At 54.9% G+C, this 25,997-nt stretch overlaps 1 protein-coding gene across 14 annotated transcripts in view; it reads left to right on the plus strand.

Moving 5' to 3' along the window:
* CELF4 (CUGBP Elav-like family member 4) overlaps positions 1 to 25,997 on the plus strand; it is a 298,011-nt gene that overhangs the window by 247,335 nt on the left and 24,679 nt on the right. For 6 of the 14 annotated variants that reach the window (XM_060170700.1, XM_060170701.1, XM_060170711.1 and 3 more), the window contains exons 4-8: positions 20,996 to 21,124; positions 21,554 to 21,633; positions 22,064 to 22,207; positions 23,130 to 23,277; positions 25,050 to 25,199. In XM_060170700.1, the coding sequence (XP_060026683.1) occupies positions 20,996 to 21,124; positions 21,554 to 21,633; positions 22,064 to 22,207; positions 23,130 to 23,277; positions 25,050 to 25,199 (651 nt within the window). The remainder of the gene's footprint in view (positions 1 to 20,995; positions 21,125 to 21,553; positions 21,634 to 22,063; positions 22,208 to 23,129; positions 23,278 to 25,049; positions 25,200 to 25,997) is intronic. The other 8 variants (XM_060170705.1, XM_060170706.1, XM_060170699.1 and 5 more) reach the window with 3 other exon arrangements.

The raw sequence follows: 25,997 nt of genomic DNA on the forward strand, positions 1-25,997 counted from the left end.
GAGGTGGGGCTGGAGGCTTCAGAGCACCTTGCAGGGCCCCTCCCCAAGCCAGTGGGTCTCGGCAATCCTACACGCCTCTTTCCAAGGGAAGACAAAGACCCAGAGACGTGAGTGCATTGAGCATAGACCACACAGCTCCAGCTTGTTGGTGACGGCCCAGGGTAGAGCCCGGGTTCCTCTCCCACACTCCAACACTAGCAGGGATCTACCTGGGAAAAGAGTGACAGCTGGGTGTCCCACTTCTGCTGCTGGCGGTGGAGGACTCCCCAGGCCCAGCCTGGGATTTCCAGCTGGGGTGTGGGTACAGTACAGATCATAACATTCTACCCCTTACTAAGTGTGCAGCTGCGGGTGAGCCTCTTAATCCCTTTACGTGCCTCCATTTCCTCATCTGTAGAGTAACCGTAACCATAAAAATGTCACTTCTGACGGCCGGTGCATTGTAGGAACTTCAAAAATAGACAATGTCCTTTCCCGGAGCCCCCAGGAGAGCACCCCTGCCCCCAGCTCTGCATGGAGCGTTCTCTTACCCATGCCAATATGTGTATCTTCATCACAACCCTCTGTGGGGTCACTGGCATTGAATTCATGCAGTGCCCCTCATTTACCCCCAAAGTATAGTCCTTTCAGCTTATTAGCCAGTCCACCCCAAACTGCATTCAAGCTCCTTGAAAAGCTGCAAGTCTGGGCTTAGGCATCATGCATGCCTTAGACACCAGTGACCACTGGATGATGTCCTTGAGGAAAACAGGAGAAGGAGACTGGACCTTCGCAACCCTCCTCAATCACTGCCTCTAGGACAGAGATTGGAATGGTCCGAGCCAACATCCAGGGCAGACACCTGCTTCCACCTGCTCCCGGGGGAAGAGGAGGCACAGTGTGAGGAAACGCCTCCCCCCACGATGTCAAACCAGAGCCCCAGAGATGGCGAGAGAACTGCCCTTCACCCACATGGCTCAGAAAGATGGACACTGACAGGGCTGGTACGGTGCCTTTGCGGGGTGCCTTCCTGCCTGAGACTCGCCAATTCTATCTGCTTGGAGAACAAAGTGTAAACTGTCTAAGAGAAAACAGAGTTTAACTTCTGCATCTCTCCTATCTTCTCCAGCAAAGAGATTGGACTCAGGATGAGAAATGTGGATAAACACTGTAAAAAGAGAATTAACATCCCAACAAGGCAAGGAGATCAAACCTAGCCCTGTAAATTAGATTGAATCTCCAGGCCAGAGCAAACTGTGATCCGTGGCCCTGGGAAAAGAGATGAAACAGGCAGACGGGATCTTGGAGCTGCTGGGGGTCGTCTTTGAGGCATCCTAGAGCCTGGAAATAAACAACATTCAAGTTTTCAAAAGGTGAAGAGGCTGGATTCCAAAAACTGGCAGCTTGTCAATCTTGAAGACAATCTTTGGCAACCTTCTAGAATGAATTTGTCAAACTGGGAGAAAGTGATGGTGAGTTAGGAACCACGATGGTTCACCCAGAACGGGCTGGGTTGGGGGCTGGGCGTCTGTCTTAAGTGGGCACTGCTGGGCCTAACCTGGCATCGTGTCACCTAATGGGGGCAAATGACAAAGTTGCCCAGGGTCACTCAGAGCTGGGTGAAGGGAGGGAGGGAGGGAGGTCCCTGGAGACAACCGTGTCTCTCTGTCTTTGTGCCCTTCTGTTGAATGTTTTTATCTAGGACGTGGGGAGGGGCGGAGGGGAAGTCATACAAGCTGAATTTTAAATTACTCATGACTCACAGCTGGTTTGGGGGATGAGCTGCTAGATCATACATTCAAAACCCAAAGACATCTCCCCAGTGAAGGTCTCATTTCCAGATGCAGTGTTGTGTGAGCCGCTGTGCCTCCCCACTGCCTTTGCCACAATAATAGTACCGAGGTTCCAACGGCTTCCTTTCTGAGTTCCGAGAAGCTACACCCCTGTTGGGATGAAGAGTACTGGAAGATTCTGGAAACTGTAAAATTGTGTATCTGGGAGTTCTTTGTCGGTTGGCTGGCTGGTTGATTAGTTTCTATGATCCCTCCCTCCCTGACCCCTACATACTTCACATGGTAATGAGGCAAGAATCCTTTGGGGTCCTTTGAGAATCTGATGGAAGCTATGAACTCTTTCTCCAGGAGAAATACTCATAGATATGAAATGGTGCTGACCAATTCAGGGGGTCCACAGGCCCCCTTTAGCCTGTCAGAGAGCCTCCTAGGAAACCATGGATTTCCAATAACCGGCCCCCACCTCATCTGGCAGGTTCAGCCCCTCAGCCTGACTCTTCCTGGGAGAGGAGGGGCAATGATCATACAATCCCTTGGTGACTGTTGTGAGTTAAATAGTGTCCCTCCAAAGTTCACGTCCACCTGGAACCTCAGAATGTGACCTTATTTGGAAATAGGGTCTTTGCAGGTGTAATCAAGTGCAGATGAGGTCACACTGGATTAGGGTGGACCCTAGATCCAGTAGGACTGGTGCCCCTAGGAGAAGGAGGAAATTCAAGCACAGAGACACAGAACATACAGAGAGAACACCATGTGATGATGGAGGCAGAGACGGGAGTGATGCCACTGCAAGCTAAGGAAAGCCGAGGATTGCCGGCAAGCACCAGAAGCTGGGAAGAGGCAAGGAAGGATTCTCCCCTAGAGCCTATAGAGAAATCACAGCCCTGCCGACTTCTAGAATCCAGAGCTGTGAAAGAATAGATTTCTGCTGCTTTAGGACACCCAGTTTTGTGTACTCTGTTTTGGCCACCCTAGTGTAACTGAAAGTGGGGGCCGGCTGCTCGCCGCTCCAAAGCCATTAAAGAGGCAAAGTTGGTGGAAAGGAAAGTTTGCTTTATTTTGGATGTTGGCAAACAGCGGGGGTTGGGGGCTGGCGGTGAGGGCCGACTCCTGTCCAAAGGCCGACTCCCCGCCCCTGACTATCAGTGCGCAAGGGCTTTTATAGACAGAGGGAGGGGGCTACATGCAGAAACAGCACAGTCAGCTCTGACAGTCACCTTGAAACTGGTCATGCGGTGGCCTGACCAGCGTCATCTTGATTGTTTTAAGTACAGTTAATCTTCAGTTCCAGGGACGATTTGTTCCCATTTCCTTGAGGCCAATTCTCGGAATTGTGGCAGCTTATGTCATGGCCACAATCTGGCCATCATGTAGTTAACTTCTTTCACCTGGTGTAAGTTTCAATATCTGCAAGGCAGCTCACAGGATATGGCTCAGGATATTAACTACAGCCCATGCAGAGGAACTAAAGGTCCTTGACTATGTTTAATGACTATTATTATTTGGTCTCCTTTGACTGTTTTCCTTTGTTTCTGCATTTTCTCACTTCTCTGATTAAACTTATCCTTTGGCTAAATTTTTCCAGAGACAAAAGGCAGGCGAAGGACAGTGTTCGGGGCAGGGTTGTGGGGTTGGGGGGTCGGTCCTGCTCTGTTTCACTAGGAAACTAGTACAATGCCCGAAGGAAGCTGGGGTTGCCCTCACCCACCACACTGCATGGGTTTCTGTTGGTCCAGACTGTCCGTCTGAGCCACTGCCACCAGGTAGGCCCTGGGTTTGCCAAAGAGAGGGTTACAGGCCACTTGAAGAGACGTTAGCAATCCCAGCACATCTATCTTAATAAGTTTTATTATAGCCTGCCAGTTTAGACTAATGACTCATTTATTTCATAACATACCAGCAGTATATTTGTAAATTTTTTTTTAGTTAATTGTCTCAAACAAAGGTGAAATTTATAAAAGTGTTCAGAAACGGTGCACATTATAAAATTGCCTTGTAGCAGGAGATGAAATTATTACTAATATGGGATCAAATTATTACTGTATTGACTTAGCTACTTTATGACTTTGTAATGGATTTCTTCATTATTTTCTCGGGATTGTGGCATCCATGATTGCATTAAAGTCTGTTAATCTATGCAAATGTCATTAGGCACCACTAATAACCAGGGAACTTTCCTGCATTTCAGGGACTGTGCTAAGTACTTGGCCTGCGTGGGTCACTTTCGGGTGGCAGGGAGCAGCCCAGGCAGGCAGCAGGCAGCTCTCGGGAAAGCCCTCTCCAAGCACAGCCCCGCCCAAGGCAGAATGGGTGGGTGCTTCCAAAGGGCGGTTTGAGGGTCTTAGGAAGGTCTCCTTGCCCAAGCCATCACACATCTTCCCCCTGCAGTCAGAGGGCCTGACTTGTCACCATAAACCTCCATTCCTTTGGATTAAGGCTTTCGAGGGCCTTGTTAAAATGCTTCTGTCCTAGAAAGAAAACCTCATCCTCTCAATGTCCACCATTATTGCTCTGGAAAGGGGAGCACAGGGCCTTACTGTGTTGGGACAAGAGACTGGACAGTTTTTTATGAAGTCAAAAAAGGGGGCTGGATCTAATCATGGGTGCTACCTGAATAGAGTTGGCCAAAAAAGGATGTTCTTGGGGACACCTGTGGACCTAGAGACCTGGGAGGGATGCCCCCAGTGTGGTGGCATAGGGGTGGACAGGGCAGATGAGTAGAGGTAAACACCCTGTGAGCAGTCCTTTATTCAAAGAGATTCTATTTTTTTTTAATTTTTCTTAGAGTATAGTTGCTTTACAACATTGTGTTCATTTCTGCTGTACAGCAAGACACATATGTGTATATATACATATATCCACTCTTTTTTAGATCCTTTTCCCATATAGTCATTACAGAGTATTGAGTAAAGTTCCCTGTGCTATACACTAAATCCTTATTAGTTGCCTATTTTATATATAGTAGTGTGTATATGTTAATCCCGATCTCCCAATTGACCCCTCCCCCCCAACCATAAGTTTGTTTTCTACATCTGTGACTCTATTTCTGTTTTGTAAATAAGTTCATTTGTATCCTTTTTTTTAGATCAAAGGGATTCTAAATCCTGGTGGCCCCAGGTCTGCCCACAGCTGCAGGCCTAGTTATCCCATCACCCAGGAGAGGTGGTGAGACCAGAATGACTTCCCCAACCCCAATCACAGAGCTGATCCCAAGGGGTGGGAACCAAATCCAGGCCCCAGCCACTAAACCCAATGTGGGTTCCCATTTTACCTTTGCTGAAGGTAGACCCTGGTCACGCTGGGTGTGGGATAGAAAGAGATGGGTCTGTGGGCCCAGGCTCCCTTCCTAACCTTTAGTGCTCTCAGACTGAATCTCCTCATGAATACGTGGGTTACTGTTATTCACTCCAAGACCGTTTATCAAGCGAGCGTGTGCCACGTGAGGCCCCAAGCTAGGCACTCCCAGCAGCAAAAGACAGCAAGCTCCTTTCCTGACATCAACAGAATTAAACACCATCCACTCACGGTTTTATCTGAAAGCTGCTGTGGGGCTCAATCCTTCCAGCTCTTCCGGCTGCATCAAAGGATGAGCTTGAGTTGGAGGCTCAGAGAAGGGCAGACACCCGACCCAGCTGGCAGCTTTGGGGACTCAGGGCTAGAAGCGAGTTTCCTAACTGCAGGTCTGGGGCGCTCCCCGCGTCCACCGCGCTCCCCTTCCTGGGCAACAGCACTGCAGTCTTGCAGGTGAGATGGCGTCGGGCCTAGGATTCACTCGCCGCGCGTTCTGCTCCTTGAGCTCCAGCTGCCCTCCTTGGATCAGCATGCCCAGACTTTTCAAGGTTAAGAGCCATGTTTAACATCAAAAATTCATCGGCACCCCCCCACACACAGATATTCTACTTTGAGTATCCGTTGTGTGAGAGAATGCAAAATGGCAATAAGCTACCTTGAAGTCAGCAGTGCTTTTCAATGAATTGCTGCTTCTTAAACCACGACAGCATCTATATGCATTTGAAAAGTAGGCACATCTACCCAGGAGTGAAGTATTTCTGATGCATCAACAGACCAGGCTTGAGTGCCTGGGACCCCAAGGGCAAGTGGCACCACTGCCCTAGGCCATCTGGCTGCTGTGTGCTGGGAGGAGAGGAAGGAGGGCAGGGCCACGGGGCTGGCAGGGATCACTCCCAGCAGCCAGTAAGGGGGCATCTAGGCTGAGTCCTTGTCATCCCTTTCTTCTCCTTCTCCTGTTCCTCTCATCAGCTTCTTCAGCCTCCTCTTTCTCACCTTAAGCCCAGGGTTGCGGGGGGGGGGGGGCCCAGCTGGGGCTGCTGTAGCAAATGGGACACTTCCCACTGCCCATACACACCCGTCCCCGTCGTCCTCACTGCATGTCCTGTTACATTACAGAGCCCCTCCCCTCCCCTCCCGCCACGCCCACCCTCTGGGGCCGCTCCCCCACACTCAGCACCATCATCGCCCTTCTCCCAGCCACCAGCCACCCCCTCCCCCGACCCCTCTGATCCTTTCCCAGCCCTATCCCTTCATGCTGCCTTCCCTGCATTGAATTTTCCACTCTCAGGCCTAAATGCTTATCTGGTCCCTTTGATCATGGGGGACATTTTTTTTTTTTACATCTTTATTGGAGTATAATTGCTTTACAATGGTGTATTAGTTTCTGAATCAGTTATACATATACATATACATCCTAACACATATATATGGAATTTAAGGGGAAAAAAATGTCATGAAGAACCTAGGGGTAAGACACGAAAAAAGACACAGACCTACTAGAGAATGGACTTGAGGATATGGGGAGGGGGAAGGGTAAGCTGTGACAAAGCGAGAGAGAGAGGCATGGACATATATACATAGGGGACATTTTCTAGCAAAATCAGTCCTGTTGAGGTGACATAAGCCACCACATTTCAAACACCTCCCGGAAGAGGGCGATGCTGAGTCCAAAGGCATAGAGCCCAAAAGACAGAGTTCCAGTCCCTGGGGCAGACACGTGGGAGTCATTTTCTATGGTGTGCACCAGAGCTGACAGAGACACCTGGCTCTGGTCCCACCTATGCCACATACTGCCCCAGTGAGCTGTCCCTCAGCTTCTCTGAGCCTCAGCTGACTGATCTGTCAGGTGGGGTTACGATCATGTTGTATTGCAGAGTGACAGGGAGAAGTGGACAGAATGCTGGAAGCGCCCAGTCAGCGCCAGCCCTTGCGGAAGAGTCTGGCTGCGGCGGACTTAGGAGGACTGGGGGCGGGGCGGGAGGAGGTGCCCCAGCCAGCGAGCCGGGGTCTTCACCCGCCTCCACTTCCGGACATGCCTGCTCCAGGCATAGCGGGCCCACAGCACCGTCACTTCCGGCCACACACGTTCCAGACCTGTTGGTGGGAGGGTAGTGTGGCTTTTCCAAACACAATTCTCCAGCAAACAGGCACTGGAGTTGAGTAAAAGTCTTTGCATTCTCTCCTCTGTGCTCCCATCCCAGGTTTCCTTCCTTATCCCCACCCCTTCCTGCCCATCTCTTCCCAGAAAAGGGAGGCAGACAGCCTGTCCTCAGTGCCTGTGGTCTCAATGGTCATGATGGTCCACCCCCGCAAAGTCTTCATGTTCTGCAATGTAACTCCCCCCCCCCATCAGCCCCATCTTGCTCTGCCTTCCATAGCTAGGCCATTCCAGCCCCAATTTGGAAACACTTTTGCCCAAGGATCAGATCTACTCCTTACATCTCCCAGTAATATATACCTTGCACACAGTTTGTTGACTGACTGCGTGACTGACCCAAGGATAATTGAAGGGGTACAGGGCTGCCCCACAGCTGGCTTTCTGCCTTTCTGCAAACTGAACTTCATGGTCACCAAATACTGCCAACCTGAAGGCCTTGGAGGGCCGCTCTGAGTGACAAGAGCAGGGTCCTCTGTAGTTAGCAGTGCCAGCCACGCACCAATAGTTAATATGCTGCCACCCTTCAAAATAATTTGTTCTCTAGAGGAAACTGACATTCCCCTCACAATCTCATTAGTCATTAGAAATAATGACATCTTGCAAATCGTGCAGCCCTTTCCAGTTCCCAGAGCCACATGCTCTCCTGAGCTCACCAGAGCCTCGCAACCATCTGGTTGGGGGAGGGGGACCTTCTGCGTCGTGGATGAAAGCTCGGGAGCCAGACCACCTGGGTTCAAATCTGGGCCCTGCAGTTTTTAGCTCTGGGACGTCCAGAAAGTTGCCAAACCTCTCTGTGCCTCAGTTTCCTCATCTGTAAAGTGGGGGTGACAGTGGTACCCACCTCATAAAATTAAAGCGCTCGGAGCAGTGCTTGGCTCGTGGCGAGTGCTTCAGATGAGTCAGCCCTCATTGACCTCTCTGAGGGCATGGGTCCCAACGGAGGGAGTGAATGGATGAATCTCTGCATGTACCATATGGGCTGACACCTGCCATCTAACTGCAGGGGCCAGTCCAGCCCATCCGACTCCAAAAACCAACCTGCTCTGTGGGGTTGGAGGGCATGGCCTTGGGCTTTGAGGAACATGCATCTAGAGGGGAGACAGACAGGAAGGGAGGTCCTCCTTAGGTATCGCAGGGGCTCAGGAGGCAAAACATCAAAGAGAAGCTTCAGGTGTCTCCAGGAAACCAGCCCCACTGCAACCTATGTTAGCCTCAAACCCATCAGACAAGTGGATGTTCAGGGGCCTGAGCTGAAAGAGAAGTTGCTTTAAGACAGGTCTTGAGCAGAACAGAGTTCCTTGTTTCTGAGAGCAGATACCCCAACAGGTGTGGGTGGCCGTGACTAGTTTTCTCACCTTTTACATTTCGAGCCCGTTATCTGAAGTCCTGAGAAACATCTTGGCCATCCATCCATCCATCTATCCATATTTACCTATCACTATTCACGTACCTCCGATCATAAATCTATCTGCTTTCTGCAATCATTTTTCTCTCACCTGTGTATCTATCATCCAACATTTAATCTGGATATCTAGCATCTATTAATAATGTCTGCCATCCGTCCATCTCTGTGTCTATCTGTAGTCCATTATCAGTCATGAGTTAATACAGTGAGTATTCGTGTACTTAAACGTGGACCATCTAGTTCCAAGCGGACGGGGGTGGGGTCAGGGGTGACTCCAGGAGGGCTAGGGTGGCTGGAACATGGACGGGAAGGAAACTGGAGGGCTGACGAAAGCAGAGCTTGGGACCCTCCTCTCACAGCTGGCCTGGCCTGATGGATGGAGGGGAGAGGGGCATGAGAGAGGAGAGAAGAAGACGAGGGGGAGGCCTGCTAAGCCATTAGAGGGGTGGGCTTCATGCTAACCTAGATAATCCCCCCTCAGTCTACCCCCCCAGATTAGTACAGTGTCTTTCCAGGACAACCCCGTGAGGGATGGGGGGATGCCCGGGCTCAGGTGTCAGGGCAGAGAAGGTGGGTGCTACCCTCCACCAGCACCAACACACACAGAATCCTGCAGTCTCAATGGCTGAGCTTCTGCAGGCGGGCCGAGGGCAGAGATGGGGTGCCCAAGGAGAGATGGCCAGGAGCGGCCTGGAAAAGACCCATCCCAGCCCTTCCCGGCCCTGGCTGTGTGCTGGTATCACCTGAGTAGCTTCTGAAACAGACGAAAACCAACAACATAGAGGCCCGGACCAATCCATATCTCAGGGGCTAGCTGGGCACACCTGTATTTTGAAAGCCCCCAGGTGAATTTCATAGCATCCAGGGGTGAGAACCACCATCTTACAAGATCCAGGATTCCTGCTGTTATTCTCAGAAGTGTGTCTTGAGGAGGAAGGAGCAGACTTTGGTGCTCTAGGGGCAGGACTTGTGCTCTGGGCAGGGTTGAGCTCTCCAGGGTGCAAAAGGGGAAATATTCTTCTGGGCTGCCTCCATGGGGGCCAGGGAGACTTCTGCCAGGGTGTTCAGAAAGCATCATCCTCACCTTGGGTCCTACTGGAGGAGGCTGGCCAGGTGACCTCTGAAGACTCCATCCCCACCCAGGGCCACCAGAAGTCCTTGTCACAGTTGCAGCCTCTGGTTCAGGTGTGACTCCTGCTGTGTTAGACTAGCCAGTTTGACCCTGAGCTGCGTGCACCTCCCAAGGAGGACAGTGGGCAGGCCATTAGAAGCTGGGGTGTCCCTCTCCTCCGTCGTCCCACAAGAAGCTGAGCCCCACCCTCAGTGTTAAAAATGAGCCGTGGGTCAGAGGGGCAGGAGGTTTGCCGGGCACTGCGTTCTGTCTCTGGCTGTGGAAGGGGGTGGGGAGGAAGGGGGTGGACCCATGAACACCATTCTCTTTGTGAGGCTGTGGGAAGATCTGCGGCCAAGGTAAGGGTCAGCCCGTGGCTAGGGTTAGAAGTTGGTCTATGGCCGGGTCATCTGCAGGCGGCGGACAGCTGTGCAGCTCTACGGCTCAGCTAACAAGAGCCCCCTCCACGGTTAATAGTGACAAGCACTCCAAGTGGGTACTGTTACTTCTTCCCCGGTATCTGTGGCCGCCTCAACTAGATTCTCACCCCGCCAATGAGATGTTCTTAAGGCGATCCTTGGTCTCTCCTCCTGTTACCCCTGCTGCCTTGTGGACCACCCTGCCCTTACCCACCCCCTGCAGAAACCTCTTCCCTTTGCTGGAATGAAGCCCGGCTTTGTCTGTCTCCTTGAGAGCTGAGGACAAACTGGCCATAATTTATGCTCCCGCATGATATAAAGGAAAAAAATGCCCCATTATGCTATAAATTATCCTGTGATGGGTGAAATGCTGGAGACTGCGCCAGACGCCAGCGGAAACCCCATTAGACAACAGGGCTGGGCTGCAGAAGTCCCCATAGAACGCAGGGCCGTCTGTCGTGCGCCACGCGCCCGGGAAGGATAAGGTAGCAGATCTAATGTATAATCAGTTACCTGGAGAGCCGGCCACGTGCCGCAGCCCCAGTGAAAGGTGACTTCCACTTAGTGCCACCGCGTGCCCCAAGCGCCTTCTGGGAGGCCTGGCGCAGACTCACAGGCACGAGGGTCACGGGCTGAAGGCCAGAGAAGGAGGTCGCGAGGGATGTGGGTATGGCCTCTGGGCCCCTCACCCATGCTGCGCTTCCAGGGCTTAGCTCTTGCCTAACTCAGGGCTCCCACGCCTGCCCATCAACTCGAAAAGCACAAGAGAAGAGGGTGCAGGGACCATTCGTGGCGCCCCGGGGTGGTGACAGTCTTCTGGTTCGGCCTCCCTGGTCATGCTGCAAGCCCCCGAGGGCACAGAGCCACACCTCTGCCTTGGGCAGGTACCAGGGGCTGGAGGGGTGTGGACTGTGAGTCCAGGGGATTCTGCCAGCAGGTCCGGTTCTCTGTGTGGTGAGGGGAGAGGACCTTGCAGCCTAGATCCCAGGCAGAGGAAGGCCTGGGGACTCATCAGGACAGAGCTTAACATCTTTGGTCACCCAGGAGACTTCAAGACAGCCGTGCTCTGGGCAGAGGGGCGAGTGAAACTGAGGAGGGGCTGTGAGGCACGTCTGCGGGTCGTCGGGCAGTCAGGAATCACCGGAGCCTGCTCCATCTGAGCTAAGCAGGGCCCCACCAGGCCCCTCTTCCGGGCTCTGGACAGAAGCCCTGGCCCATGCAGAGCAATGGGGTTATTAGGCCTTTGCCAGCTGTCTGTGCAGACATGGAGGGGTGGAGAGTGAAGAGAGAGAGCGATCTCTAGGTAGCACTGTCTTCCACCAGGAAGGAGGGTGACCCGAGAGCTCAGCTCCATTCAGACCCCCTGGGTCTGAGTCCTGGCTTCCCCAGTGACTGGCTATGTCTTCTTGGGAAAGATATTTAACTTCTCTGAGCCTCAGTTTCCTCATCTGTACGGTGGAAAGAATAAAATATCCGTTATACTTGCAAAGGGCTTATTTCAGTGCGGGCGTCATGGTAAATATTTGATAAATGAGAACCATTCTGATTATTAGTATTGTGGTGGTTATAACCACCTCATGGAGGAGTGGGTGTGGTCAGAGCTGTGGTCTCCCTCGGGCAGGGGCACCACACAGCCCTGGGGAGGGAGCCAGTCTGACCAGAGCTGTCTGGGGGCAGCAGAGGCTCTGTGATGTGGGAGCTCGGTCCACTGGCTTTGTCATGAAGAAGACACCGGGGTGACATTGAGGGGGGTGGGCCTGGGAGTCCAGTTGGACCACAGGAGAATCCCTGTGTGCTATGACTTAGGAGCCAATCTGAGCCAAGAGGGGACATGGTGGGCAGTGAGTATGGACGCAGGGTCCGAGTCCCAGGCTAGGCTTCCAGTGGCCAGTGGTGAGGGTGCAGGCTGGGACCCTGAGGGAATTGTTGAGAATATGGTGGGTGGGGAAGAGGAAGGAGGGAGGGGGGGATGTGTCACTGTGACTCCATGTCCCACGTGCCTGCCACACTCCCTGCCTTTGCACATGCCATGCTCCCTGACCTGGGATGCCTGCCCTGTGCCTTTCTACCTGGCAAACCCTGCATGTGCAGCCCCTAGGGCCTGGCTCAAGACTTCTAGACACCCCACACCCCCAGAGCTCATCACGGCAGGCTCTGCCTGCAGCATGGCCGCTGCCCACTCATCTCCAGGAGACACTCACTTCCCAGTTTCTGAGGAATCCTGGAGTTCAGTGTCCTGCAGATGCCAAGGACATGATCTTGGAGACAAGAGGAGGAACGGCAGTGCACACGCAGTGCCCTGCCCTGGGGCAGGCCATGCATGGAGTATTCCTGAGACTTACAAGACCTACGTTTCTGAGCAGAGGGATGGCGGGATCGGGGGAGTCAGAGTGTGGGGTGCCTGTGCAGCCCCTCACAAGGCTTGTGCTCAGTAAGACGGGAGCACCTGCGGGGTCTGAGCAGGAGATAGACAGGATGTGCCTTGGAGAGCAGCCAGCAGGGGCCTGGGTGGATGGCGGGAGACAGTGAGGAAGGGACTCTCACGGCCTGGGCCCTACCCCGAAGCATTTAGAAGGCAGAGCTGGCTGAAAGAATGCGAGTGGGGGAGACTGGGTGTGCCCTGCCTTCTCCCACCCCGACAGCAAACAGAGACCGTCTGGAGGGAGCTGGCCAGATCAAGGCCTGGCACGGCCTGCCCTGGGGGCCGGAGCGGCTGAGGGGCCTCATCCCCAGTGGAGCGGGAGCCCCATCTTGGCCCTTCCCACCGCCCCATCCCCAGCAGCCTTTGATCTGGTTTGATGTCTCCTCAGTCTTCTTCCCAGGCAGGAAGGCTTTTATCCTTGGGAGGCGGCTCCCGCCCAGCTGCACCCCTGGCCCTGGCGCAGTGTGAGCTGTGGGGACAAGGGGGGCATCGCTCGGCTCCTTACTGGCGCACTTCACGTGGAGAGCTCTCCCAGGCCTGGCCCGTCTCAGGAGGGCAGTGACACGGCACATGGCTGCAGAGGGACCCCAATCCAGGCCCTTAACCTTGTTGTGGATGGCGAGGCTGGAAACTCCCACACCAGCAGGAGAACGGGCAGTTGTGGGTCCCCAGGCAGGAGAAGAGGGGGTGCAGACCCCCAGCCCTACCCGCTGCTCCCCTGTTTGAAAGGCAGGTGTGGGACTGCGTGCTGCCCACCTCAGGGCTGGCCGGGAGGGGGAAGAGGAGGCCTCTGGACTCAGGGTGGGGGGTCAGCGACCTTGAAAGTGGCACAGATTTCAGTTCAGATGACCAGTTTGACACCTTCTTGTCCCTTAGGAGCCAGGGTGCTTGGCAGGTCAGGACACAGAGAATTCATGGAAAGGGCACAGAGGGGTCTCAGTGTAACTTCGGGGGAAACGTCCCTTGTTGTGGATTAATCCAGGCAGACCACGTGGAGGGTGCCGGGGAGCATCTCAGAGGGCCCCCAAATGCTGCCATTTGGTCAGGGGAGGCAAAGGAAAGCCCGGCTTCCAGGCTGACCCCTGGCTGTTCAGTGTCCCTGGGGTCCTCTCCACACCCAAGGGGTGGGGTGGGCATCCCCATCCCACCAGCTGCCACTGCTGCGGGTGAGCAGTAGTCCTGGCTGTAACTGGTGCAGAGCTGCATTTATTGAGCATTTTACCTTGTGCCAGGCTCTGGGCTAAAATCCTCAGGTACCTTAACTAATTTCATCTCCCAGCAGCCCTATGAGGTGGGTGTGATTATTCTCCCCTCTTACAGATGAGGAACTGGAGGCCCAGGGAGGGTATGTGACTTGCCTAAGGGGGCCAGTCAACCAGGATTTGACAAAGCGCCTCAGTTACTCTCTGCAAGACGCCCCGGCCCCGCCCCTCCTGTCAAGTCTGTGTGCCTTCGATTCAAGGTCCTTCCTCATCTATGGGTGAAGTTAGGGAGAAGGAACAGAATTTTCCCCCTAAGACTCACTGCCTGTGGCCCTTTGGGCATGAAATCACTCCCCAGGGAGAGCAGATGGTCCTGGGATCCAGAAGGCGGTCCGGCAAGTCCCCTGGTCCCACAGTAAAGAGGCCAAGAGATGCTGAGGGTCTGGCATGGCCTCTGCCAGCAGCTGAGGGGCAGGTGCATGGGTACCCGGGGCTCTGGGTTCTGGCCCTGCCCTGCCCACTCCCAGGGCCAAAGGCTCAAGAGCAGGAGAGAGTCCTCTGGCTCAGTCACTGGGAGTGTCTGGAAGTTTCTTCTCACTCCCCAAACTGCTGCCCTTGAGCCTCCAGGGCCCTATAAGAGTGTCTCCTACAGGTCTGGCCCTACATCCCCCCACCCCCCACCCCCAGCCAGGCCCTCCTGGTCTCCTAGCGACCCCTCTGGCTGCCCCACCAGCCACAGAACTCAAAACCATTTATTCCCCACCCCAGCCCCTGGCCCCCCGGTTCTCCCCAGCTCAGGTCCCCCCACAAACCCTCCCTCGGCAGCTGGAGGGAAGAGAACAGTAAAAGTCTACTGCGGCCATAAAGGCATCAGCCATCTGAACATTCATCCACGGCGCCCCAGCAGTCATCTATCCTTAAGCGTGAGATATTGTTTAATGCCAGTGGCAATGAGCGAATCAAATTTTGAAAATTGAACCTGAATTTGAGCATTAGCGCCAGGGTGCTGGCATTTGGCAAGTCACGTGGTGCTGCTGCCACCCACCTCCTCCCCCCTCGGGGCCCCCCTCATCCTGCACAGCCAGCAGGGTGCTCCCCGCACACACGTCTGGGGGCCCCGAGGTACCACCCTGATATACCCCAAGAGGGGCCTGTCCTCAACTTGCTGTCAGTGTGTTGCTTCTCTGTTTTCTGGGCTCTCCTTTTAAAATGCAAATCCTTCCAGCCAGAGCCCCGTTCCGCCCAGACGTTCTAAGTGAACAAGAGAGGGGTCTGTCTCCCAACTGGAGGGGCTGGAGGAAGCATGAGATTCTGGCAACTAGACTCCTCTGCCTTTTCATCTGCACTTAAATCTTCCCGTAGGTGTCCCCCAATGCTAATAGGTTGGGAAACTGAAACTCAGAATTAGATTGAGGTTCTGGGAGAATGAAGAATACTCCCGAGGTCAGAGGACTGGGAGATGTGTGTGTGTTGGTGGGGGTTACGGTAGGCAAGAGGGAGTTGGGAAAGCAAAGTCCAGCTCCCCCTGAACCCCCAGGCAGGGACCACTTGGGAGCAAGTGAAAAGAACAGCCAAAAAGGGCCCTCCCATCTCTCAGCTTTTGCTTAAATCCTGTTGTGGGTCTGGAGCCCCTGACCCTGACGCCAGGCCACCTCCTCCTGGAAGCCTTCAGAGTGTTGCCACTGCCCCCTTCCCCAACTGGCCCCTACAGACCTGCAGTCCAGAGCTATTGCCTGGCTGTCCTCTCTCATGGGGGCTCCGTGGCCGAGGCTCTGGGGCCAAAGACTGGATTCTCCAGGGATCTGAGAGCCAAGCATCTCCCCCCCACACACACACACTTGCCCAAAGAGGAAAACCAGAAGGGCCCCCAAGACTCATCTCAGGCTCTCTGATCAGCCGAGTCCCAGGCACACAGTAAGTGCTCAGTCAGTGCTTGCTGCAGGAGTGACCAGAGGCGGGATGCCAGGGGCTCTGTTCCATTCCCTCCTCAGGTGGTTGTAAACACGTGCACCTGACAGAACTTGGTACTTTCCCCATCCGTTATTTTATTGGCTTCCCCCTCCCACAGCTCCTGGGGAGGGGGAGGAAGATAAACTGTGCCCACTCCCCCCGCAGTGAGAGCATGACATCTGGGCACAGAGAGCTGAGTTGCCCGCTCTGGTTCAGGAAGGGCCGGGACTAGTGCCAACCTTCTGGGGTGTCACACCCCTGCCTCCTGGAACCCCAGGTGCTCCCTCACCCCTGAAGACACAGGCACTCCTAGCTTAAAAGAGCAGGAAGGCAGCAGCAAGGGGGTCAGGATTAGTAATTCAAGAGACTGCAAGAACCTGGGTTTAGTCCCGGCCCCAGCTGCCCCGACCTCCTCATCTGAAAAAGGTGGGAGCCTTGGTGTTTTCCAGGGTCCAGCCCAGCTCTGCCATTCTGCCGCCTTGTTACTGCTGGGGAGGGCACACCAGCTCTGGGGGCCACTCTGTCGCAGCCCTGTGGGCCTTTGTCTTGTTCTGGAACTTGTTTATTGTGGACGGCCTCTGTCCCCATCCGGAAGTCAGCTCCAGTGAGCTGACTCACCTCCCTTGTTTCCTGCTGTAGAAGCAGGGCATGGAACAGTGTCTGGCACAGAGAAGTTGCTCAGCAAACAGTTGTTGAATCACTGCGGGAACATGAGCCCCTTGATCGGCCCCTGGGCCGGGAGGAGCCCATGTGAAAACCCAAGGGCAGGGGAGATTTGGGGTATTTGCCCATCCCCCAGCAGGTCGAAGCTTTCCTGTGCCAGCCACTGGGCTCAGCCCAGGAAGTCAGAAGTTGAGCTTAATGGAGCCGCCTGCCTGCCCCCAGCTGGGCTCCGTCAAGAGGCAGATACTGGGCTGCAGACCGGCCTCCTGCATCTCTGAGGGAGACTGCTCCCACGCGGTCTCAGTGACCTCCCACTCAGGGATGTCTTCAGCCCATTTTCCCCCTGACCCTGAGGTCTGTCCTTCACCTCCCATCAAGGTGGCCTGCGTGGCCCAGTCCCAGCAATACCTGCCTGAACATCTCAGAGGAGCAGCGACAGCCCCACAGCCATAAAACGGGCTCAGGCTGAGGCTTCATGGGGGCCAGTGAGAGCATCATAGCCCCACCATCAGCCAGGGACCCTGCGTCACTCAGGCAGGAGGGCTGGGGGCAGGGACTGCTCAGCGTGTCCCAGGAAATCGGGGTCTGTGTCCATGATGGAGCGGGTGGGAAGTGGCTGGGGAAATGGAGTCATTCTCTGAGACTCTCGCTAGGTTGGCATAAGATCCAAGACACCAGCCAAATGGTGTCACTGGTCATCTGACACAGCTTGGGGACAGAGCCTTGGGAAAGTGGCCGGGGGAAGGAGGGCATGGGGGGTGGGAACACAAGGAGAGGTTGTCCATCTCAGCTGAGCAGCTACAGCCTGAGTCCAGTCCAAATTGTCGCTTCAAGTGCTCCTCCCCCAGATGTGGATCGTCTGGCCTCTCCCTCCCTGTGACCCCTGTCCCCTCCAGTCAGGGCAGGGAGCTCCATTTCCTCTTCCTCCTGGAGAGAGAACCCCAGGTCATGGTCATCGCTGTTGTTGTTACTGCTGGCCAGGCTCTGTCCTGCAGCATCTCCTGGGAGCCTATTGTCCACCATGTGACGAGGGCTGAGTTATTCCCATTTTAGAGACCCAAAAACCTGAGGGGGCGAACAGGTATGCAGCTGGAAGGCAGCAGAGCTGGGGTGTGAGCCAGTGGGCCCGGGCCGAAGGAGGAGATCCACCCTCAGACTGAGTCCTTCCACTCCCTGGTCTGAAAGACAGGCCTTAGAATCACTCACCCAGTACCAAAGCCAACTGGAAATAAAGAGCATCCTAGAAACAAATAAACCTTTGTGTTGGGTGGGGTCGATCCAGATCGCCTGGAGGAAGTGAGTCTGGAGCCAGGTTTATCTGGTTTCTGGCAGCCTTCCAGAAAGGGAAGGCTAGTTGTAGTTTCCCTGGGGAAGTCCGGACAGGCAGGAAGAGCGGGAGCCTGGCCCCCTCCACATTGGGAAAGCCCTCAAACAGGAAGGGCCTAGAACGGAGAACTGAGAATTGGCAGTAAGGGGTGATTTCAGGGAGTGGAAGAAGGAATTAGAAAAAACAAACAAACAAACAAACAAAAAACGCCCTGGCAAAAGGGAAGTGGCTGGATAGAAAGGCACGTGGGGATGAATTTTAATGCAATCAGAAAGCTGTCATAATGAAACGAGAGGAGTATATTCAGACATCAGGAGAGAGGCAGGAGCTGCGGTTCCAGCATCTAAACCAGGCTCGGTGCAGGACCCGCCTTCTCTTCCTTTCCTAGTTCCTTCCTGGGAGGAGATGTTTGAGCAGGAGCGTCAGGGATGAGCAGGCGGCAGGTTTTCACTTCTTTGTCTTCCTGGAAATCCCATTTAATTGGAGCCTTTAAAAGGGGCTGGGGGAGGGGGACACCTGGCCGACCTGGGGAGCAGAATTTCAAGGCTCTACTGAAGGCTTCCAAACTCGATTCACTTCATGTAAATGCTGCTGTGCTTCTGGGAGTTAAACATAAGCCCTCGGCCCTCTCGCCTCTGTCTCTGCCCTCTCCTTCTGCCTGGCTCTTCTCTCTGCTCTTTTTTTTTTTTTTTTTTTGCGGTACGCGGGCCTCTCACTGCTGTGGCCTCTCCCCTTGCGGAGCACAGGCTCCGGACGCGCAGGCCCAGCGGCCACGGCTCACGGGCCCAGCCGCTCCGCGGCATGTGGGGTCCTCCCGGACCGGGGCACGAACCCGTCCGTATACCCTGCATTGGCAGGCGGACTCTCAACCACTGCGCCACCAGGGAAGCCCTCTCTCTTCTCTTTGTTTCTAGTTCTTTTTCCTCTGTCTCCGCCATTTCCCCTCCCTTTCTGCTTCGAACCCTATCTCCTCCTGTCCCTTCTCAGGAGGAAGTTTCACCCCTTCCATTCCCTCTGTCTTCCTTCCGCTTGCTCTCCCAGTCTCTGCTTCCCCCAGCCCAGAGCTTGGAGTTGGGGATGCCTGGAGATGGGGCAGGGGCGTGCCCAGCCCTGCCAGCGCCTGAGCCGTCAGGCGGAGCGCCCAGGCTAGGGCAGGCTCCGGGCCCAGAGCTTTGGCTGAAGCCCACCCATGTTGGAGGTCCAGGCTGGGATGCCCTGACGCAACATTGGTCACAGGAACTGACAATGATACCCCGTGGGCATGGAAGGGGCACCTCATCGCTGAGAGCTTGCCCAGTGCTGAGTGCTCCAGGCTGGGGGTACCAGCAGGGTGGTGGTCAGGCCTTCCTGAGGAGGACCCTGCGGTGGCTTGTGAAGCAGGGCAGGGCCTGGAGGTTTCCTCCGCTTCGCTCCAGACCTCTGGTCAGCCCCTCGTCTCTATGTGAACTCTCCTGGCCGTGTGAGTGACGGGGGTGCTCTGGTGCAGGAGGTACCAACCACCCTGAATCCAGGAGGACATGGCCCTGGAGTGCCCTTGCATTCTGTGGAAACCGTGAACACATGGCCATTTGCAATTTTGGGGTGGGTATTTCTGCAGTCTTGGCTGTGTGTGTCAGTTATTGAAGAGTCAACAAGCATCTAGAGGGTGTCTGCCACCACGGGGACCCTGTTCCAGCAGCTATGGCTACCTAACAACTTAACCCCAAACGGAGTGGTATAAAACAACCATTTATTATGCTCATGGATTCTGTGGTCAGGAATTCAGACAGGGCACAGCTTGGAGGGACTGTCTCTGCTCCAGGATGTCTGGGCCTCAGCTGGAAGACTCACAGGCTGGGGCCTGGAATCATCTCAGGACTCATTCGCTCCATGTCTGGTGGCTGATGCTGGCTGTCAGCTGGAGGCCTGGGTTCCTTTCCGTGTGGACTCCCGGTATGAGCTAGTTGGGGTTCTTCACAGCATGGTGGCTGGCTTCCACAGAGCAACCATGCCCAAAAGAGAGAGCTGAGAGTGGAAGCTGATCCTTTTTTATGACCGAGCCTTTGAAGGCAGCTCGTGTCACTTCTGCCATTCTTTATTGGTTAGAGCAGTCACAGCCCCGCCCAGATTCAAGGGGAGGGAACTTAGACCCCACCTCCCTGGGAGGAGTGAAAGTCACACTGCAGTAAGAGCTTGTGGGATGGGAAATCTTTTTGCAGTCACAAGCTACTACAAATCCACACAGCCTTACGTGATCCCTGTCACCCTAAGCACACATCTGAGTGCTGTCAACAAACCATTTGGTACTCAACACAAGCGTGGGGGCGAGGCTGCTGAGGGAGCCCAGTCTTCAGAAACAGGCCCTCCAAAGTGCCCAGGGCTGAATTTTGCAGCATGAATAGGAAGGGGCAAGAGGAGGGAGCGCCAGATGGAGGTAAGAACATGTGAGGCAGAAAGGAGGTGTGCTCCTGGGACTGGCATAGGGCATTCATTCATTCATTCCATAGCTCAGTCCTGCAGGCCTACTATGTGCCTGCTACCACTGCTCCAGCAGAGGCCTGGCCTCTTGCCTCGGGGAGCATAGATTGAGGGGTGGGGAGCTAGACAGAAACCTACTACTCAGGCAAAGTAGTAAATACTTGTCCTTTGAATTTTGGACCATGGGAAAGGCTGAGACAGAGAATAAAGAAGTGGAAGGAGGGGCTTTGATGAGAAAGCAATATTTAAACTGAGACCTAGCATTAGAGGATTCAACTTTGTGATGTGGAGGACACTCCAGGCAAAGAGAACAGCATATGCAAAGGCCCTGTGGCAGACTTGCCAGTTGTAAATTAATTTTGGTATCTGGGGGTGAAAGTGGCTGAGGAAGATAGTTTGTGTCTAAGAGGAGGGAGGAAGAGAACGTAGGGCTGCCCATACGACCTGTGTGCCGGTGCCTGCCAGTGGCCCTGCCCCTCAGTGTGAGGTCTGCTCTCTAGGCAGGAAGGGGCAGAGTCGCTGCAATCCTGCCCCCTCTTAGACCCAACCCCTCCTACCTCCCCTCCCCCTCTGGCCTTGCCCTCCTCTCCCCGTAACCCCCTCACCCCGCGTCCTTCCTCCCCTTCTAGCGGTGCCCCACCCGCCTCCCTCTCTTTGTTTTCCCTCCCCCTCCTGCTGTGCGCCCCCTTCCCGCCCCGTACCCAGCTCCTACCCTTCCCCTCCGTAACCCTTCCACCTCCGGCCGTGCCCTCCCCCCGGGCCCGACCCCGCGCAGCCGGGCCCCCGGCCCGGGTAAGCATCTCCTAATTTTGTTCCAGAAGATAGAAAACTCTTTGTGGGCATGCTCAACAAGCAGCAGTCTGAGGACGATGTGCGCCGCCTCTTTGAGGCCTTCGGGAACATCGAGGAGTGTACCATTCTGCGCGGGCCAGACGGGAACAGCAAGGGTGCGTGGGGGCGGGGCGGGGAGTGGGTGGTGCGAGCAGGTGGGCGGGGCGAGGCCGCGGGTCTCCTGCCAGCCTGACGGCAAAGTCCCGAGCCGTCTGGGGCTGGCCCCGTCGGGCAAGCTGGGTAAGGCTGCTTGGAAGGGGCGAGGCGCTTGGGCCTGCGGGGATGGAAAGGCCGCGATGCAAGTCGCGGGGGACGGGACCACTTAAGGGTCCTTGGAAGACTCTGGCCGGTCCCGGTCTTTCTCTGCCTCCTTGTGTGGCTCTGAGTTTGTCGGTTCTCTCTCACTCTTTCTGTGTCTCACTCTGCTTTCTTCTGGGAGGCGCCCTCTCCCCTCGGCCCCTCCCGTGCCCCGTCTTTCAGTCCTCCGCTTCTCTGACCTTCCTCTGGGCCCTGGCGCCGTGGCTCAGCCTCTCCCGTCCCCCCAGGGTGCGCCTTTGTGAAGTACTCCTCCCACGCCGAGGCGCAAGCCGCCATCAACGCTCTGCACGGCAGCCAGACCATGCCGGTGAGTGCGGCCGCCCCTGGGGAGTTGGGAGGGGGGAGGGAACGGGGCAATGAGGGACAGAGACATCCCGGCCACCCCACGCATCCGCGGGGCCCCGACAGCCCTCGCGCGCTCGGCCACAGGATGCCAAACGCTTGCGGTGCTCACAGCCTCCCCATGAGACCGCAAGGCACTGCCAATATCCGCACTTCTAAGACAAGGACATTGAGGCCCAGAGATGTTAAGAAAGTGGCCCAAGGTCACCCAGATAGAAAAAGCCTGAGGTGGGGGTGGGGGGTTAAGACTCCAGACCCCTGGACGAAGGGTTCGTGCTTGTCACCGTGCCACCTACCCCGCCCCCATAGCACCCCGTGGAGAGGACTGGGTGGGCCCAGGCCAGGGAGCAGAGGCGGTTAGGGCTGGTGGGCCTCACACACAGTCCTGGCTGCAGGGAGCCTCATCCAGTCTGGTGGTCAAGTTCGCCGACACCGACAAGGAGCGCACAATGCGGCGAATGCAGCAGATGGCTGGCCAAATGGGCATGTTCAACCCCATGGCCATCCCGTTCGGGGCCTACGGCGCCTACGCACAGGCAGTAAGTGAGGGCACGGCAGGGCGGGGCTGGGGGCCGCAGTTCTCCGCAAATCCTAGGAAGCACTGACTGGAACAGGGAGAGAGGTTCAGCGTCCTGCTGATACCACACCACCCCCGCCACCGATCATGGAAGGGTGTCCTCAGGCCTTCTGGTTACTCCTGGCAGGGGTCCTTTGAGGTGCCCCAAGCCCTCATCCCCTACACCTCCTCTGTAGTCCTCTCAGGCGCCAGCTCAGGCCCCGGCCCATCAACTTCTTTCTTCCACACTGGGGCGGGCTCTGCCAGCATCTCCCCTCAGCTGCCTCTCAGACCTGTAGCCCCACATGGGTGGCACTAAGGTAGGCCAGGGTTCTGCTTCTAAAAATGCAAGCTCCCCTCACTTGTTCAGCAGGGTCCCAACTTGGCCACTTTCAGCAACCTCCCCCATCCCCACTCAGCTCTGTGAGAACCTTGGGGTGCCTGAGGTTTTATTTGTGATTCTCCTGTAGCTTCTACCCTACAGACGCCAAGTTAGGACCATTTTGAACAGACACCCATTCCAACTTAGTTCTACAGAGGCTCATCCAACACATCTCTAGAGGCTTGGATGTCACATCTCCATGAACGACAGGACTGACTGGTGCCCATGGAGCCAGTCCCCTTCCCCCACCTTCTACAACTTTAGAGTGCCAAGGACCTTACTATTACTTTTGAACACAGTTTCCTCTTGGGGGGCGGGAGGGGGGTGGTCTCTAACAGCCACTGAGAGCTAGGGCAGGTATGGGGAAGGCATCAGGGCTCTCTGGGGGTGGGGGTCAGGAGATGTGTCTGAGCTCCCTGGGGTGCAGGGCCTAGGAGGTTGGTCTCTGGGAGCTGAACCCTTTGGTGGGGAGGGTCGCCCCCCCTGGAAGCGCATGATATTTTTTGCACTCCCTCTGCCCCAGCTGATGCAGCAGCAAGCGGCACTAATGGCGTCAGTCGCACAGGGTGGTTACCTGAACCCCATGGCTGCCTTCGCCGCCGCCCAGATGCAGCAGATGGCGGCCCTCAACATGAATGGCCTGGCGGCCGCACCCATGACCCCAACCTCAGGTAAGTGGGCAGGTACCAGCACAGGGCCTGGCCTGGCAGGAAAGCATCTGGACCCACATCGGTACCTTTTGTTTGGCCAATTTTGGCTACCAATGGACCATCCTGTGTCAAGAGCACATAGTGTCTGGGCCCAATGCAGGCCTTATCCTTGGGCAGTGTGTCTCAAAAGTGTTCTAATTCCTGAGGACCCATGGGAAGATGGGATGTGGACCCCTGATGTCTGTGATATGATTTCAGAGTGGTGAGAATTTCACTCAAATTGTTTAGCCATATCAGGAAGCAATTCATGTTGATCTCTGGTGTAGATATCTGGAAAGAAATTGACATGAACACATCTCCCTTTGAGGTTTGAAAGGGAAAGAGCCCTGCCCATCCTGTGACCCCTGGCCCTAGCACAGAAGGAACCCCATTTATTCATTTCCCTTTAACCCAACCTAGATTCACTGACTTTTTCCAAGACAGCTTCACAACAAGCAAGAGAGAACTGTAAGAGTTACTAAAGGACAGAGGGGTTGGAAACAGCTCCGCTCACAAAGCATGTTTTTAATTGGATCCTGGCTATTGCCCAGTTCAATGATTCTCAACCAGGGCAATTCTGCCCCTCCCTCCCAAATATCTGGCAATGTCCTGGACATTTTTGGTTGTCACAGCTGAAGGGGGGCGGTGCTACTGTAATCTGGTGGGTAGAGACCAGGGATGCTGCTGAACATCCTGCGATGCACAGGACAGCTCCCTACAAGGAAGGTGTGGCTACAGATGCAGTAGTTTCCAAGTCAAGAATCCCTGTCTAGCCCCAAGGGCTGAGCGCTCATTCACCAAGTTCCCTTCGCTCTCTGCACTCAGGCCATAGCAGCAGCCTTCCTGACATCCAGGAGCTATTCCTTTCCCAGCTAAAAGCTATAAAAGACTGTGCCATCTCTAGCCCCAACTTGAACGCCACCCCAAAGCTCTGATCCCCGACCTAGGGACACTCCTGATGGCCTCAGGTCCTTATCCACAGAGACACCCTGCTTCCTACATGACGAAGAAGGCCTTTCCAGCCTCTGGGGCCTCAGTACAATCCCCATGCCATCCACACCTTGGTTTCCATCCACCTGGTGTAGGGAGGGCACAACATATTGTCATCTGACCCCAGCTTCACCCCTGCCACAATGAGCATTACCACTGTCCTAAGAGGAGGAGGCCAGGCTGTCTACTTTCTGTGGGAATAGGGCTGAGTCTGGACTCTGCAAAGGCCTTTCTCCCTCAATGCAAGGGAACACCACAGTTAAGACCTCCTCCACCTGAGTATCAAGACTTACTCATAGGGAGGCAAATCAGCCCCTCAGTGATCCAATTAGGATAGCAGAGAGCAGAGCCATAGCTTAGAAACCCCTTGGTGGCTAGACAAAGACCAGTCCATCCTGACTTAACTGGGGTGAGCACGAATCATTGAAAAAGACTAAAGGAAGACCAGTGTGGTCAAAGTCAAGGGCACTTAGAGGTCTATGTGCTGCTGGTCCAAGGTCAAGCAGTCAGTGGTAAGAGAAGTCTTTGTGGGGTAGGTGAGATTTGGACTCTGACGTATAGATATAGTTGGGATAAGTAGAGTCATTACATATAGGGAGATGATAACCCAAGGCCTGATTCACAGATAGGATTGAGTTGACGTGTGAGGTCCAAGCCCATCCCCAGGTCCTTGGAGCCAGCAGGGTGGAGCTCCATGGGTTGGCCTTCATCACCTTTGTTCTGTTTGCCTCCCCTTCTCCACCCATCTTCACCTCTGGAACCAGGTGGCAGCACCCCTCCGGGCATCACTGCACCAGCCGTGCCTAGCATCCCGTCCCCCATTGGGGTGAACGGCTTCACTGGCCTCCCCCCACAGGCCAATGGGCAACCTGCTGCAGAAGCTGTGTTTGCCAATGGCATTCACCCCTACCCAGGTAAGAACATGTGGCAGCCCTTCCTTCCCCATGCAACACACTCCTCATCCATTCTGTCCGTGCCCTTGCCGTTATAACAGGAAATGTGTGGCTCCCTGCCCTCTGTTCCTTGGTGGAACCCCAAATGTGATCAGGGAAAGCCAGCCTCCTGCCTTCCTTCAGGGAGCTCCTGATGGAAGAGAAGACAGATCCCTGGGGGTTTGTCAGTCTGATGGGTGAGAAAAAACCCCATTCCTGGGGCTCCCTCAGGGGAAAGGAGAATAGATGAGTTGTCCAGCTCATCTAGAGAGAGGCTAATAGCTGCAAATTACTTGAGAGTGAATTTGACCCAAAAGAAGTGAGGGGATAGAAGCTAAAAGAATAATCATATTTAGTATTAAATAGGAAAAGCCTCTTTGGGGAAGGAAGTGGAGGTATATAGATTGGCAGCCTGGCTAGTACATACCAGTTCGGTCCCTTGGTGCAGCCGCGGTCAGAACTTTGGACAGTTCCTGGGTCCTACCTTCCTGAATTCTGGTACACAAGAAGATCCAGGAGGCCTGTTCCTGATTAACTTTGTTCCTCTAAAATTTAGCAGTTCTCCTGTGGTAAGAGTGTCCAGTTGACTTTAAGCAGCTCATCTCCCTGGTCTTGAGGACTGGAGCTGGGAAGCTGGGCCCAACGCCCTAGAGTAGACTGGCGAGAGGCAGTGTAATAGCAACGAGGAGAATGCTGTCCTTGCTGGAGGGCAGGTGATGAGGTCACAGAGTCCCCATAAGTACTAGTAAGTGCCCAGTCTATGAAAGGTGAAAGGGGGGT

This window comes from Lagenorhynchus albirostris, chromosome 14 (genome assembly GCF_949774975.1).
Source record: "Lagenorhynchus albirostris chromosome 14, mLagAlb1.1, whole genome shotgun sequence".
In the NCBI taxonomy this organism is placed as follows: Eukaryota; Metazoa; Chordata; class Mammalia; order Artiodactyla; family Delphinidae; genus Lagenorhynchus; species Lagenorhynchus albirostris.